The sequence below is a fragment of the Aspergillus undulatus genome, assembly GCF_047715775.1.
Source record: "Aspergillus undulatus strain CBS 261.88 unplaced genomic scaffold BDV17scaffold_52, whole genome shotgun sequence".
Taxonomy (NCBI): Eukaryota; Fungi; Ascomycota; class Eurotiomycetes; order Eurotiales; family Aspergillaceae; genus Aspergillus; species Aspergillus undulatus.
The window spans coordinates 183,803-197,961 of record NW_027396656.1 but is presented as its reverse complement, the minus strand read 5'-3'; the positions used below and the strand labels follow the sequence as shown (position 1 = coordinate 197,961).

Here is a 14,159-nt window from a genome sequence, read left to right as displayed (position 1 = left end):
TACCTTGGGCAAAGCGCCGGTATCTGGGACCAGGCCAACACCATTGGTTTGGCAACTCTATTCGACGGCTCGGACGATTCCATCGATACGCTCAAGTCTCTTGTGGCTGACGGTCACTTCATTAACGGTGCCAGCGACCTCGGCGACGGAGATGCATACGACAGAAAGGTGGGAAATGAAACAGTCACGGACGCCTTTGCAAAAGCCTACTATGGATTCGCAATCCCAGTTCTGTGGCAGACAGCAGGCCATCATCCCTTCATTATCGACACGCAGCGCAGCTGCACATCAGACTCGGACGGTGACGACGACAAGCTCGCATCGGCCTGCTACGGGGGCAAGCTTTACAAGCTGGCCGACCAGGACGGGCAGTCGAGATCTTGCCGTGAAAATGCCCAGACTGGCGTCAAGTGCGGCTCCAGCGGCGGCGATACCTACAATGACTTTGCCACCCTTTCTGGCGTAGACTAGCTCAAGGATGGCGCTTGAGGGGGGGGGCGTGTCACTCCACAAGATATCATTATTTGGTATGCCTTTCTTCTAGTACGTCCGTTCGTGCCTTTGCTAATCCTTTCTGTCTGCAACAGAGTCGTGAGGTCCTACATTGACAACGGCGGCGAGAACGGAGGAGATACCACCGCCGACCCCAACGCGAACTTTGAAAGCCTCGCCAACATGGACATCACAGTACCTCACTTCATCAACCTCCCCGTCTGCACCGAGACTGTCGCCCGCCGCTCATGGACCGACTCCGACGACACCGAGTCAATCAGAAATGTAGACTTCTTCCCCTGCAACATCGCCAACGGCAAGGACTACTGCGGAACATCCACGTTCGTGGACCAGGGCAGCGAGGCATCCCCCCTGATCGACGACTGCAAGCAGATTATCAAGAACATCCAAGGCACAGACGGCGATTGGAACACCTCGCCGCTCGAGAAGCAGCGCTCGCTTGTGCATTCCGGCACCTGCCATTTGGGCGTCACGGGTAAGGGTATCCACGGCAATATCTCGTTTATAACTGGCGCCCAGGATATCATTTATATTATTAATGATGCCATTAAGAAGTTTGGTCGCAGTGATGGGCGCGTTGGAGGCGAAGGGAACCATGCAGTGTAATGGCAATATTAAGAAGCAGAAGGTCGACTGGGGGCTTTATTAGCCAAGTTAATGGGCGAGGCCTTCTTATATAACAGTCTAATTGATTGAAATCTTGGAACAGTCCAAACCTTAGTTTAAACCTTCTGCCGGGCCGAGTACCGTACCAACCGACTTAAAACTTAAAAATCACCTTGTATATAGTAGACAACCGAGCGATTAATGGCCGACCGTGGTTCTCATGCAAGATAAAGGCTAATCCACAATTCTTGGAAAAAGTAAAAAAAGTCAAGGTGTGAAGTTCTAAGGTTATTAGATTGGATATCCACCTCTGAAGTACAGGGGTTGCCTAGTCATGGTGTAGGTAGGGAACCAGAAGCGAACATGGCGTTGTCGATGTTTTACTTTGCTACCGTCAAGGGGTTGGCCCGCGCAAAAGTACTCCCAAGCATTATGAACCGTTGCCTTTGCAATAAACCGCCATTGCGTCTTATTGTTATATCCAATGAATTGACCAGAAACGGCGTTCCTGAATCCCAACCAGAGATCTATTTTCCTAACAAAGCGCCACCAGTAGCCGCGTCCGGCTTGCCACTGCCGGATTCGAGTCCAACACCTTTTTCGCCAGGTAACAGCACACCGTCTTTAAGAGTGACCACGAGGCCCGTTTCCGGGTCGCGGATGATGAACGTTGCACCGGGCTCGGGGCATACGGCGGCCGGGGCGGGGTAGGCGAGCGGTCCGGAGGGGGGTATAGCTCTGGGCTCGGTACGGAATGGGTGGGTGAGTTCTCGCCAACGGGAGAGAATGAGAGGTTGCTGAAGCTCATGGTGTGGTGGTGATTGTGGGTTCTTGAAGAGTGTGCCGCTTGCGGCATGGAAACTCCAAAGGGAACTAGGATTGTTGGGTAAGGGAAAGAATAACGGATAGATAGCGCAGCCAGCTCACCGTGTTTAGCAACTCGAATGGATGTGACTTGAGGGAGAGTGGTGGGGAGAAAATTTGACGGAGACGAGGAGCACAGCACAAACAGAGCACCTTTCCCAGTCAAGAGACCAGCCAAAACCTGCCGGCTTACGCACATCTCTAAAGCCCGGCAAGCCTGCTCTACTTGGATCAAGGGATTTGAGGTTGTGATTAGTCGGTTACACATTTGGCGCGTGGTCTTCAAGTACAAGTTCATTTTGAGGATGCGATGCTGGGATAACACTGATAAATCACACCTGACTATACTCCTGAATCAAACCCTCAAGCCACCTCCGCTGTTCCGTATTCAGCAAGCCGCCATCCGCTTCCTCATCTCGGCCATGCCCTTTCTTTTCGTCGATAAACAAATGCTCCCCCGTCACGATCTCCAAAAAGTCATGCCCAGTACAACTCCGAAACAGAAGTGACTGCTCCTGATACCTCTCCAAACAATTCGCACAGAGATCAACCTCAGGACACATACTACAGACATGACGACTCTCCTGCATACCATTCTCCTCCTGGCACCCATTACAAAACACATCTTGCGAGTAAGCGATGGATGCCGCGCGGAGATCGCATGGAATGTCGCCGTTGGCGCAGCAGGGCGTTGAGGTCGACAATGTTCAAATAGCTGGCAATATCGAGAACAATCTCTGTTGGAAGGTCAACTGGCCGGGTGCATTCTTCCATGGTTTTTTCCCGTGAAATGAAAAGATAAAGTGAGTCAAAAGGCAAGGCGAGTCGACAGCGGGGCCGGCCGCAGCACAGCCCTAGCTTGAATCATGAACCTACCGTTGCAGAGCCGCAGTCAGATATTGGACAGGAACTCGGTTGCATTTTCAGTCATTACCATAAACTTTGATTGAGAGCCAGTCAAGATGGTGTCGTGACTCATTACGGTAAGGTCGTGGTTGACAAGGAAGGTTGACTTACTGCCTGGCTCCGTCTCGTTTGCTGTCCCTTCATGTCCGCTGCGTATAAATTGTGTTCTGGGACCGCTCTTCCCCGCCATTTCCCCCACACATCATTACGGAGAAGTACGACGTACTCATCGTCGCCGATGCGACGGCATCGATGAGACATTATCTCGGAGCTTTGAATACCCCCCTCCCCCAGATCATCTCGATCTCCGCCCTGACTGGTTGTTTCTCGCGGCTCAGAGTGATCGCGTACCGTGACTATACCGACTGGGATGAGCTGATCAAGTTCTTGGGATGGCTTGATATATCTCCATCAGAAGGGTCCAGCAAACAACAAGATGTCGTCGCCTTCACAAAACTGCTTAACGCTCGGGGCGGCGGAGACTATTCAGAAGCCGCCAAAACAGCCCTTGCAAAGGCATACGCAATGATGCGACTGGACACAAAGACGATAATCCTCCTCTACAACGACGCTATTCCCCATGAAACAATCCCGAAGCCGGAACAGTTGACGAACGCAGACGTCAAGATGAAAGCCCTTTCAGACTCCCGCTCATACAACGGCTTTGGCCCTTCGTTCTTGGATTGGGTATCAGCGGCGAAAACACGGGCGAATGGAGACAAAAAGGCGCAGGTATTTGCACTGTTGCAGTCAGGCTCTGAGCGAAAAGCGGCAGCAAGTCGGGCCGAATACGGAAATGGAAGTTCCCAAGTTTGCGCAGAGATCCTATTCAGTAGTAGCATAGTATGTATCTAGATGGGCAGTCACGTGCCGGAGATAAAATGCACGCTTATTTACATCCGAGCACTGGTGACTTGTGACAAGTGAATGTTTCCAGGCAACCGCAAGGCAGGTCCCTATTGTTATTCACAACCCTAATCATTCTTACTATTTATTCTTACATCCTCGATGTCTACTCTCCCTCTCACCTCTCCCGCCATAGAATTTGCTGTTGCTGTTCTCCCAACATAACAATGGCCGACCGACCGCGAATCGTCCTCGAAAAGTCTCGCACCGTCCGCCGCCGGTACCAGCGCAGCAACAAGCGGTTCCAGTTTACAGCGTCCCAAATCGCACGAATCGAGCGCGAAGAAGAGCGAGAACGGCGAGCCCAGAAACTCCGTGATAAGGAGAAGAAGCGCGTACAGGAAAAGAAGAAGAAAGCGGAGAAAGAGGCAAAGGCTCGTGAGGAGCGCATGCGGCGCGGGCTTCCGGACCCTAATGCGCCGACTGTACCTGCGAGTCAACCGTTGCTGTTCAATTTTATCAAGAAGACGCCGTCTGTTCAGCCGGAGAGCCAGGGGAGTGAGACTCTGCCTGAGAATGAGACCGAGACTGGGATTGATTCTGTGAGTGAGACGGAGGTAGCGAGCGAATCTGGGGATGAAGAGTTAGGTTTGGAAGATGACGATTTGGATAATATGTTGATTGCTCTGGGTGACGCAGACGAGAAGGCTACGGCTGGCGTCGAGCATACTGAGGGTCCCGATGAGACAGTCAAAGCCGAACAGGAGGGGAAGGACGAGGACGAGTTCTCTGAATGCTCGGCTTTCTACGACGAAGATGTTATCAAAGAGACTGAGGCCGTCTTGGAGCAGATTGCTGTTGCGACAGTTGTGAGCACTGATTCCTTCCATGACGACACGGCCATTCTTCTGGAAGAATTTGCGCCTGAATTTGACCCGGGCGCCAGTTTTGACGAAGAACTTGCTCAATTGGATGCAACATGAGCTTCATTCCTAATACCGTTATACAAACATATATATCAGCGCGAGATGCCGAGTGTCTCCTCAGCATGATGCACGATTTCCGATCCGACGGAGCAGCACGGCCACTCCACCGACTTCGGATAGCGGGTCTTCGGCTTGGATATGCCCCCGTTACCCCACAATCCGACGGTTATCGGATCAAAGACCTCAACAGACGTGAATCATATTATTATTGGAGACCGATATGAAGCTATCGTAGGATCCATATCAGCCTTGTATCAAGGTGCATTGGATGATCGGAAGGAGAGTGGGCTGGCATGGGCATGACGTCGACACCTTATCTTAGCGGCTTCTGATGTTTTGGCTCCAACATTCACCCCGCAACCTTACATCTCGACATCTCAAGCATTCATCTGAGCTCGAGATCAAGATGCCATTCATCTTAGTCAACAATCATCAACTGCATTATGCAGACTCCCATCCTGACGGAGCTCCTCCTAACGGCCTCACGTTCTACTTCATCCATGGGTTAGGATCCTCGCAGAACTACTACTATCCGGTCATTCCGTACCTGACCTCCCACCATCGCTGCATCACCGTTGACACCTACGGGTCCGGTCGCTCCGTATACACCGACCAGTCCGTGTCCATCGCATCCATTGCCGCCGATGTGGTCGCCGTACTCGACGCATTGAACATTCCTCAAGCTGTGGTGGTGGGGCACTCGATGGGTGGGCTTGTCGTGACTCTCCTAGGCGCAGAACATGCAGATCGTATCAAGGGCATTGTCGCGATTGGACCGACCCACCCATCCGAGACTCTGACATCGGTGATGCAGAAGCGCAGTGAGACTGCGGCAAAGGGTAAGCTCGCTGGCTCAAAGTGAAACGAGGATAGTTGCTAACGGACACAGATGGCATGGAGTCATTAGCGAACGGCATTCCCTACCAAGCTACTGGATCAGCAGCTTCTGATCTGGTCAAGTCATTCATCCGCGAACTTGTCCTTGGGCAGAATCCAAAGGGATACGCGGCGCTGTGCCAGGCCATCGCCAATGCCCCTACTATCGACTACTCTAGTATCAAGGCGCCCTTCTTGCTAATTGCCGGAGAGGAAGACAAGTCGGCTAGCATGGAGGGATGTCAGTACATCTTTGACAATGTGTCAAGCGCCAACAAGAGATTGGAAGTGCTCAAACAGGTTGGACACTGGCACTGTATTGAGGCACCGGATTCAGTTGGCACGGCGATTGCCGAGTTTGCCAAGGGGAGCTACTAAAAGCATCAATTGGAAAGATCACACAAGTTCTAAGCTCTAAATGAAGCGCGCTATTCTTCTCATCGAAAGTTAGACGGCAGATGTCACCGTCGCATCCAATTATCAGGGATGTCTATCATACCCACTCGGGAAACTTATAGGGTGAACTTATATGTCCATCAGACAGTAAAAGATGAGAACAGGAGCCAAGTTACGTTTGTACAAAGTATACTATGTAGGAAGCATTGCGCGCTGCCTGGGCGCACTCATGCTTTATGCATCTGCATCTCATCCTTCGGCATGGCGGATCACGACCTACGCCAATTGGACCGCCCATCCGATCCGATCAGTCGGATCGCCGTCACTTCATCCACTCAACATCGGAAGTCAACGTTGTTCCTGCACTTCCATACGGCAGTCATACGATCAGCAAGCTTCCGACCGCAGAACAGCAAGTGAATGCGGGGTCTTCTTCTAAACTGAGGAGTCTGGGGCTGCGGGTGTCTTGAATTCCACTCTTCCTTACTGGCGCACTTTCTATCTAGCTCCCTATATAAGACTACTCTGCTCGGATGGACCATCACGGCTTCTCTTTCTCATCTTTCCTTCTATATCATACCAATAATAGCTTGATATTCCTGGCGAGCAGTGAGTGAAGCTTAAGCAAAATGGCCACCCACCGCTTCGACCCCAACTTCACAGACAATGTCGTCAACTCCATGGGCGACAACGTCAACCCGCGCTTCCGCCAGCTGATGAGCTCGCTAATCCGACATGTGCACGACTTTGCGCGCGAGAACGAGCTCACGGTCGACGAGTGGATGGCCGGCGTGAAGCTCATCAACTGGGCGGGGCAGATGAGCGATGCGAAGCGGAACGAGGGACAGTTGCTTTGCGACGTTATCGGGCTGGAGTCGTACGTCCCCGACAATATCTCCCTGCGAATTGCAGGCTTGAATAGATAGTTGTTAACAAGTGAACCAAACAGCCTCGTCGACGAAATCACCTTCAAGCTAGCAGACGAAGCCACCGACGCCCCAACAGCAACCGCAATTCTAGGCCCCTTCTTCCGCGCCGACACGCCATTCCGCCAGAATGGCGATAACATTGTGAAGACGGCGCCTAAGGCGTCAGACCCCAAGGGCGAGATGGCATTCATGCACGGGCGCGTCGTGGACTTTGAGAGCAAGAAGCCGCTTGTTGGGGCGGTCGTGGAGGTATGGCAGGCTTCTACGAATGGGCTCTACGAGCAGCAGGATAAAGATCAGGAGGAGTTCAACCTGCGCGGGAAGTTCAGGACTGATGACGACGGGCGCTACTCGTTTTATTGTCTAAGGCCGACGCCTTATCCGGTGCCGGATGATGGGCCTGCGGGGAAGGTGTTGAAATTGATGGACAGGCATCCGTTTCGGCCGGCGCATATTCATATTATTGTATGTTCTCATTTTCTTTCCCTTTGTTGTCAGTGGTGGTGTGGTTGGCTAATGCTGTTTGAACTTTGTTGCAGGCCACATACGACGGATACAAGCCGCTCACGACGCAGATCTTCGACCGCAAGGATCCGTACTTGACGAATGACTCGGTGTTTGCGGTCAAGGACTCGCTCGTTGTTGACTTTGTCGAGAGGAAGGGCGATCCTCAGGCTGGGCTTGAGCTGAACTATGATGTGCGGTTGGTGCCGGCCGCAGCTGAATAGGGGACCATGTACCGTACTTGAGGGAGATCTCTTCCTGTTGTTTGCTTCACTGTATATAGCTTTTCTGATATGATACCTGGAATTGCTACTGTGGTATTATTTGCATTGGAACCTCCGTTGGGCCTAAAATATGCAGGTGGCTGTTTAGGGTTGGATATTTCTATCAGCTTTCCACATCGCCGTAACCCTAACAAACTCATTCAGGTTCACCTCTTCCCCCTGCCCTTCGGATTCCCCCTCCTCGTCAACTCCTCCGGCAACTCCTGTAGAACCTTGCCACCCTCCCAAATCTTCCCAAACCCCTTCTTCCTCTCAACAACAACATCAAAGTACTCCACGGGAATAACACCACCCCCGTCCGGGCCGGCCCCAATATCCAGATTTACACCCTCAGATAAAATGACCCCGTTCTCGCTCCTCCAGAAGGGCACCCCGCCCGCTAGGGCTCTCTTTATATCAAGGTAGATCAGGACCTGCGCGTCGCCACGCATACCGGATATGACCTTTCCGCTCGACTCGGGGCCGGAATCTTCTTTGCCTTTCGCTTTCCCTTTCTCGTTCCCTTGCCCTTCCTCTGTTTCATCCCTCCCACTAACATTAATATTCCCCAAAACATCATCGAGCGCCGGCCCCGTCGCAAAATGCGCATGATTCCTCCCCATAGCACGCAACCCCCTGCTCTTCAATATAACTGGCCATGTAGAGTGATATGTCCCGTGTACAACAGTACCCGGTAACTTGTCCGGATTATCGAGCGAAAGTCTCTCCAGGAGCCCGGACTCCGCTTCAACGGATTTAATGCTGTGGCCTTGCGTTGCGCGGATGAGGTAGTGCGTTGGTTCGAGGTCGGATTTTGTGGATAGGAGCGCTGTTGCTGTTATTGTTGCGGAGTCGGGTTCAGCTTCGGTTGAGGGTGAGGGTTCTGCTGGTGTTGAAGTTGATGATTCTTCCAGGTTTGCTGGAGGTAGAGGTGCATCTGTGTGCGCATCCGAAGGAGGGAAATAACAAAGCGCGAACCGCTTCTTGTCCGATGCCTCGACCGCACTGATAATCTCGGGGAAGGTAACCTTGAGGGATTTAAGTTTTCGCCAAGCGAGCTGTACATTTCAAAATCTTCGATTAGCTCTAGGTCTTCTCCTTCTTTTCACTTAAATGCTAGCTTTTGTGAGGCGCATGGACATACCACATCCGCAACATTCGCATACCCGCGCGAATCGATCTTGAGCCCCTCCTTCTCTGCGCCATGGCGGAGGAGAAAACTCAGGGCCTTGGAGACGGTGACTTCACGGCTGGGTGGTTTGCGGTCTCGGCCGCCGCCGCCACCTTTTCCTCCGGGCATGAGGATCCGGTTGTGGATTTGGTGGTGGTATGGTCTGGGGCTGGAGTTGGAGGGATGCGGGGTGGTTGTTCGAGGGAGAATTTGTTGGAGGCGGAGAGGGTGGAGGTTGAGGAGGCGTGGGTTGAGGGGAGGAATTTTGAAGGGAATCTTTCGTTTTGGTTGTTTTTTTTTTTTTTTTTTTTTCAGGAAAAGAATTGAGGGTTCTAGATCAAGGGGAGACTGCAGAGGTGAGTCAGTGGTGATTCATGCGGCTGATCTTTGTGTCAAAACAACTTTATGCGGAGTCACGGATTTTAAGGTCGGAGATTGACTCGGATCTATAGTGACTCCCGCACTTGACATCATAGTTCCTCCGCCTTGCCTACGCCTCCAAATCACATATATTGCTCGTTATCACTCAAGTGGTGACAGATAAGTATGAAATAAATTATTGAATGCTATGCGGGATATTACCGATCACAAATACAACTACAATCCGCAACAGGACAGACCTTATGCCGCCCAAACCACTCGCGCGCATGATGCGCATGGAAGCCATGATTACAATTGATACAGAAGACAATAAATCGCTGCATGATCTCCGCATCCGAGATCTTGCGGTTCTCTGCGCCTGCGCCCGTGCTACTCTCTGCAGCCACACAAGCCTTGGACATTGGGTCGGGAGAGCCTAGGTACAGCGTGCACACGCCGCACCGCGGCATATGCCGCCCGCAGCGGGGGCAGACTGTCCCTGACATGGCGGCGGAGCCGAGCGGGTTGCCTGGCGTGGGATGGACGACTTCGCCGCCTGTGGATTGAGCGGGATCCTGCTGTGTTAGGGGTCGGGTGCAGTAGTTGCATGTCAGGCTGACTTGTTGGCGGGGTGGTTCGATCAGGCGCCGCCCGTCCCAGGTGGTCGCGAACTTGCGGGACCCGACGTCGAAGCGGGCGCGGATGAGTTGGAGTTTCCATGAGTTGATTTGCCAGCGGTAGGTTTCGCGCCAGTTTTCGAAGCGGTGTTTGTTTGGGGACGTGTTGATGAAGCGTGGGACTGTGTGGCTCATTGCTAAAACGGGGGTTTGTACATCGTTGTATTTGTTGATGTAGGATTGGAAGAGGTCCATGGCGGAGTGGCCGAGGCCTGTGAGGACGATGCCCTCGATGTTGCCGTAGTGGATAGCTCGCTTGGTAGCTTCGGTTAGGTAAGTTGTGAGGTCGTCGTCTGGTAGGCGTCGGAGAGCGACCTCGACACGATATTTGAGTGGGAGGGTGCTTTCTGAAATGACAGAGCGCCAGTCGCCTTTGCTGACGAGCGCAATAATTGCCCGGGAATATGGATCCGTGACCTCTTTTGCGATCTCCGCGCAGGTCTCTTCCCAGTCGGGGTCTGCCTTGCCCTTTGCAGCGCCGGCAATGGCCATTGCAAGGAGCTTATGTGACTGCGTGGGCGCGTTGCTTCGCAGCGCTAGATATGCCAGCTTCGGTTCGTCTTGGAAGACAGCCAGAGCAGCAGCCTTTGTATGCTGACCGTCGGCAGATAATGCCTTGACCAGCTCTTCCAGTTCAGAATATGACTGGGCTGCGCCGCAAATACGCAGGCCAAGACGTCGTTGTTCGGAAAATCGTGTTTGTAGGTTTTCCATGGCAGGTAGTTTGAGTTTTTCTTGCACTAGATCGGCGATGGTATCATTGATATCTGGGTAGTGACCAGAGCTTGGGCCCAGCCAACGTGCTTCAAGACTGGCGCCTGGAGAAGTTAGTTTGCTTAAGCAGACAGCGAGATATCATTCATAGAACTTACCCAAGCCACCCGTCCATACATCAAAAACCCCCAGATAGTTCAAATCCAACTGATTCATAATCATAGAGTCGTCCGCAGAATCAGAGCGCGCACCTTGTTTCAAGGTTAGCATAGACTTTCCCAATCAGGGTCGATTGTACGCACGCTCAATCCAGTCCCAGAAATCCTGCAATGACGGATCATCAACAAGAATCTGCTTGTTCCGCGTGGCATTGAACAGATATTCTTCCTTGCATCGCAGCCTGTTTACCGTCATAAGGGTCAATGCTTCGTTCACGGTTAGAGGGCTACCCAGTGTCCCAACAGACAACATGCGCTCTCTTTCCTCTCGACTTGAGAGGTGTTGCGCGGGTTTTTCTCCAGCCTTATCGATCTTCTTTGAGGTATCCAGCCTGTCTTGTCTGCGTAGAGCGCCATCCCGGAGATCCTTCACAACCTTGCCAATACTTGAGCCCTTGGTTCCCAGTGGTCGAACTAGCTTGAAGTCGGAATGTTTGTCGGACCCCCTGCACACCAAGTCTCCCTGCGAAGAAAGCCGCACTGAAGGCGAAGGTGGCTTGACGGTTACAATTTTGATCTGATCGTCGGCGGAGAGAGTCAAAGCACTGGGCTCATTCGAGTTACTCATATTGAGAAAGTCAAATGACACTACCCGTTGAGACTCCTTGTACCCTCGCGTAGGATGGTCATAGGGATTGAAAATATCGCGAACATGCTTGGTGTAGATCTGCTCCGGATAACTGCTGAGGGACGCCTGGCCGAGCGTTCGGTCCATCGGCGAGCGGTACTCCTCGGCCACATATTCCTTGACGATGTTGTACGTTTTCAGATGGCCGTTACTCGAAAGCACACCCAGGCAACCTCGCTTCGTCCTCGAGAACCGAAGACTCCAGATTGCCGACTTGGGCGCGTTTACGTTCTTGAACTCAAGCGCTGGCTCGTTCTGCCCGTTCTCAAGACCCGCAGCTGAAGCTGCAGAAAGACGAGCCCCGACCCTCCGGTCCCAGATACAAACAGTAGATTCCGTCAACGGCGGCCCAGACGCAATATAATTCTCATCTAGCCAGTCGATGGCCAAATTGTGCACGCACCTCGTCGGGAACTGTAGCGACGCTTGCCCACCCGGCTCTATAAAGTTAGTCGCAGCCCCAACTCACACCTTGACAAGCAAAAAACATACCCCGCAGATCATAAATCCTCACATACTGCCCCTTCACCCCGGTAACCAGCGTATCAGGCTGATCCCGAAAGAACTTCACACTCGTAATCGGCTCCGAGTTCGCCAACTTCCTCAACGGCTCCATATTCACATTCCCCTTCCCCGCCCTCATCCCCAACCGCTGATTTACATCCCAGATATTCAAGCAGGAGTCTGTCCGCACCCGGTCCAACCCCGCCGCCAGCAAACCATGTATGCTGAATGCTACCGCATTGCAGTACCGCTGCATCTTCACAGGGAGGTGGAAAGCCTGGTTGGACTCGTCGCCCTCGCGCATGCGTAGGACTGTCGCATCGCCGGAGGATTGGCCGACTGCAACCAGGGACTCGTCGATGGGGGACCAGTCGAAGGCTCGGAAGGCGGGGACTTTGGTGTGAGTTGAGATGACCTCGTGCTCGAAGGTTTGGAGCTTTGGGGAGAAGAAGGTGACTTTGCATAGGCGGAATTGGTGGCCTGTGACGTCGACGGAGAGGAAGCGTTGTTCGGCGGTTGTGGAGGAGGGGGACCACCGAATTGCTCTGTCCATTTTGCCTCTTCTTTCCAGCTATTTGCAAGCTTGGTCGCCTAGTTGAGATCCGGAGGTGGCGGCGTTGATTTAGTACTTGAGGAAGTACTCCGTAGCTCGTAGTTCATCCCATCGCAATCACGCAGTGACGCGCATGTCGTTGCGATTGGTTAGGGAGCGGCGATGATACGGCAGAGATTGAAAGCTCAATACCAATACTAGAAAGCTGTTATCGATGACCGGTTGGAGATTGAGGTTTGGAGTCAATCGGACAGTTCTAACCGGGCCGCGATCATCAACGATAGGTAGCATACGGTACCCCATTCCCATCTCCGCTCCGCCCGCCCTCCGATCACATCGGCCCGACATTCTTCCACAACTTTTTCATCTGAACTATTTTCTGCCCTCACCATCTATACAGACTTCCCAAACACAAGACCAACCTGCAATTATTTCATACATCCAAACCCACCCACCCAAAATGCCAAAAGTCTTCAACGCCCCCAAAACCACCCGCAAAACGCCCTACCCAGACCCCAAGCGCAAATCCAAACCAAATTCCTCCGATCGCAAACCAGGCGCCGAAGCAAAAGAATATCCCAGCATAAACGACCTCAAGCGACGCATCCGAGACTCAAAGCGTCTTCTCAACAAGCCCGACCTCCCCGCGGACAAGCGCATCATCCAGGAACGTGCACTTGCGGGGTACGAGAAGGAACTCGCCGATGAGGAACGGCGGCGGGAGCGGAGTCGCATGATTAAGAAGTATCATTTCGTTAGGTTTTTGGGTATGTTCAAGGTTTCCTTCTTTGTATTTTATCTTACTTAGGCTTGACGTTTGGGATGTTGTGGGCTCACGTTGTTATACATGTATAGACCGCAAAACAGCCACAAAGGAAGTCACAAAACTCACCAAGAAACACGCCGAACTGTCCGCGGACGAAACGCTCGATGACCAGACGAAACAGAGGAAACTCGCGAAGCTCGACGCCCATTTACACACGGCCAAGGTCAATCTAAACTACACAATCTACTACCCGCTCACGGAGAAATATGTCTCTATCTACGCGGAGAAGAAAAAGGGCGGTGGGAGTCGGGGACATATAGATGGTACGGAGGACTCGGATGATGAGACGCAGACGCGAAATCAAGCGAAGAACGCGAGCGGGCGTCGCCCTAGCGCTAGCTCAAGCACAAACGCATCGACCACACCGGGGAGTGGGAGTCAGGCTATGTGGCTGGCTGTTCAGAAGTGTATGGAGGAGGGAACCCTAGATCTTCTCCGGGAAGGCAAACTCAATTTGGGCGACAAGGAAACCGGGTCGAAGAAGGAGAAGAGCAATCCTGAGACGACGAAGAAGAATGCAGGCGATAAGGGCAAGAAGGCCGCTAGGAAGGACAAGAGCGCGAAATCGAGCACATCGAACACGAACATTGACAAGATCCAACGCAAAGGGCGGAGCGGTCCTTCGGTCCCTACCCCAGCACCAGTGGAAAGTGGAGATGAGAGCGATGGGGGGTTCTTCGAGATGTAGATTGCTACATGACATAGCTGTACCTTTTTCTTGCATTCCTGGCGCTTGATTTTGTTCATTGTCTATATCATATCGAAGCATTGCATTCACGCGCGCAACTTCCTACAGTTGAGTTGAGGCTTCATCTTTCG

The 14,159-nt window shown here is 52.5% G+C and overlaps 8 protein-coding genes across 8 annotated transcripts; 6 read left to right on the top strand and 2 right to left on the bottom strand.

Annotated features, from left to right (window-relative positions):
• Positions 1 to 405: 405 nt before the first annotated feature.
• BDV17DRAFT_271889 (putative necrosis-inducing factor-domain-containing protein) lies at positions 406 to 1,185 on the top strand (the record flags this gene model as incomplete). Its single annotated transcript, XM_073758828.1, has 1 exon — positions 406 to 1,185. A coding segment is annotated over one exon (627 nt), but the record flags the coding sequence as incomplete, so codon positions are not given.
• A 1,689-nt stretch (positions 1,186 to 2,874) lies between these two features.
• BDV17DRAFT_182649 (uncharacterized protein) lies at positions 2,875 to 3,784 on the top strand. The gene has a single exon (XM_073754967.1). The coding sequence runs from the start codon at positions 3,142 to 3,144 to the stop codon at positions 3,742 to 3,744; it is 603 nt and encodes a 200-aa protein (XP_073612451.1). The 5' UTR covers positions 2,875 to 3,141; the 3' UTR covers positions 3,745 to 3,784.
• A 46-nt stretch (positions 3,785 to 3,830) lies between these two features.
• On the top strand, positions 3,831 to 4,885 carry BDV17DRAFT_182617 (uncharacterized protein). The gene has a single exon (XM_073754964.1). The coding sequence runs from the start codon at positions 3,963 to 3,965 to the stop codon at positions 4,716 to 4,718; it is 756 nt and encodes a 251-aa protein (XP_073612450.1). The 5' UTR covers positions 3,831 to 3,962; the 3' UTR covers positions 4,719 to 4,885.
• Positions 4,886 to 5,127: 242 nt separating this feature from the next.
• BDV17DRAFT_294349 (alpha/beta fold hydrolase) lies at positions 5,128 to 5,975 on the top strand (the record flags this gene model as incomplete). The annotated part of the gene is made up of 2 exons (XM_073762815.1): positions 5,128 to 5,560; positions 5,611 to 5,975. The coding sequence occupies 2 exons, from the start codon at positions 5,128 to 5,130 to the stop codon at positions 5,973 to 5,975; spliced, it is 798 nt and encodes a 265-aa protein (XP_073612449.1).
• A 543-nt stretch (positions 5,976 to 6,518) lies between these two features.
• On the top strand, positions 6,519 to 7,753 carry BDV17DRAFT_182626 (intradiol ring-cleavage dioxygenase). The gene is made up of 3 exons (XM_073754965.1): positions 6,519 to 6,870; positions 6,943 to 7,387; positions 7,462 to 7,753. Exons 1-3 carry the CDS (start codon positions 6,623 to 6,625, stop codon positions 7,648 to 7,650), a joined length of 882 nt encoding a protein of 293 aa, XP_073612448.1. The 5' UTR covers positions 6,519 to 6,622; the 3' UTR covers positions 7,651 to 7,753.
• BDV17DRAFT_182636 (tRNA 2'-phosphotransferase) lies at positions 7,421 to 9,172 on the bottom strand. The gene is made up of 2 exons (XM_073754966.1): positions 8,834 to 9,172; positions 7,421 to 8,747 (listed from the first exon to the last, which is right to left on the bottom strand). Exons 1-2 carry the CDS (start codon positions 8,987 to 8,989, stop codon positions 7,857 to 7,859), a joined length of 1,047 nt encoding a protein of 348 aa, XP_073612447.1. The 5' UTR covers positions 8,990 to 9,172; the 3' UTR covers positions 7,421 to 7,856.
• A 249-nt stretch (positions 9,173 to 9,421) lies between these two features.
• Positions 9,422 to 12,812, bottom strand: BDV17DRAFT_271885 (uncharacterized protein). The gene is made up of 4 exons (XM_073758827.1): positions 11,950 to 12,812; positions 10,914 to 11,897; positions 10,770 to 10,862; positions 9,422 to 10,715 (listed from the first exon to the last, which is right to left on the bottom strand). The coding sequence occupies exons 1-4, from the start codon at positions 12,512 to 12,514 to the stop codon at positions 9,439 to 9,441; spliced, it is 2,919 nt and encodes a 972-aa protein (XP_073612446.1). The 5' UTR covers positions 12,515 to 12,812; the 3' UTR covers positions 9,422 to 9,438.
• A 136-nt stretch (positions 12,813 to 12,948) lies between these two features.
• On the top strand, positions 12,949 to 14,147 carry BDV17DRAFT_271884 (Efg1 domain-containing protein). The gene is made up of 2 exons (XM_073758826.1): positions 12,949 to 13,281; positions 13,370 to 14,147. The coding sequence occupies exons 1-2, from the start codon at positions 12,975 to 12,977 to the stop codon at positions 14,026 to 14,028; spliced, it is 966 nt and encodes a 321-aa protein (XP_073612445.1). The 5' UTR covers positions 12,949 to 12,974; the 3' UTR covers positions 14,029 to 14,147.
• The last annotated feature ends 12 nt before the right edge of the window (positions 14,148 to 14,159 follow it).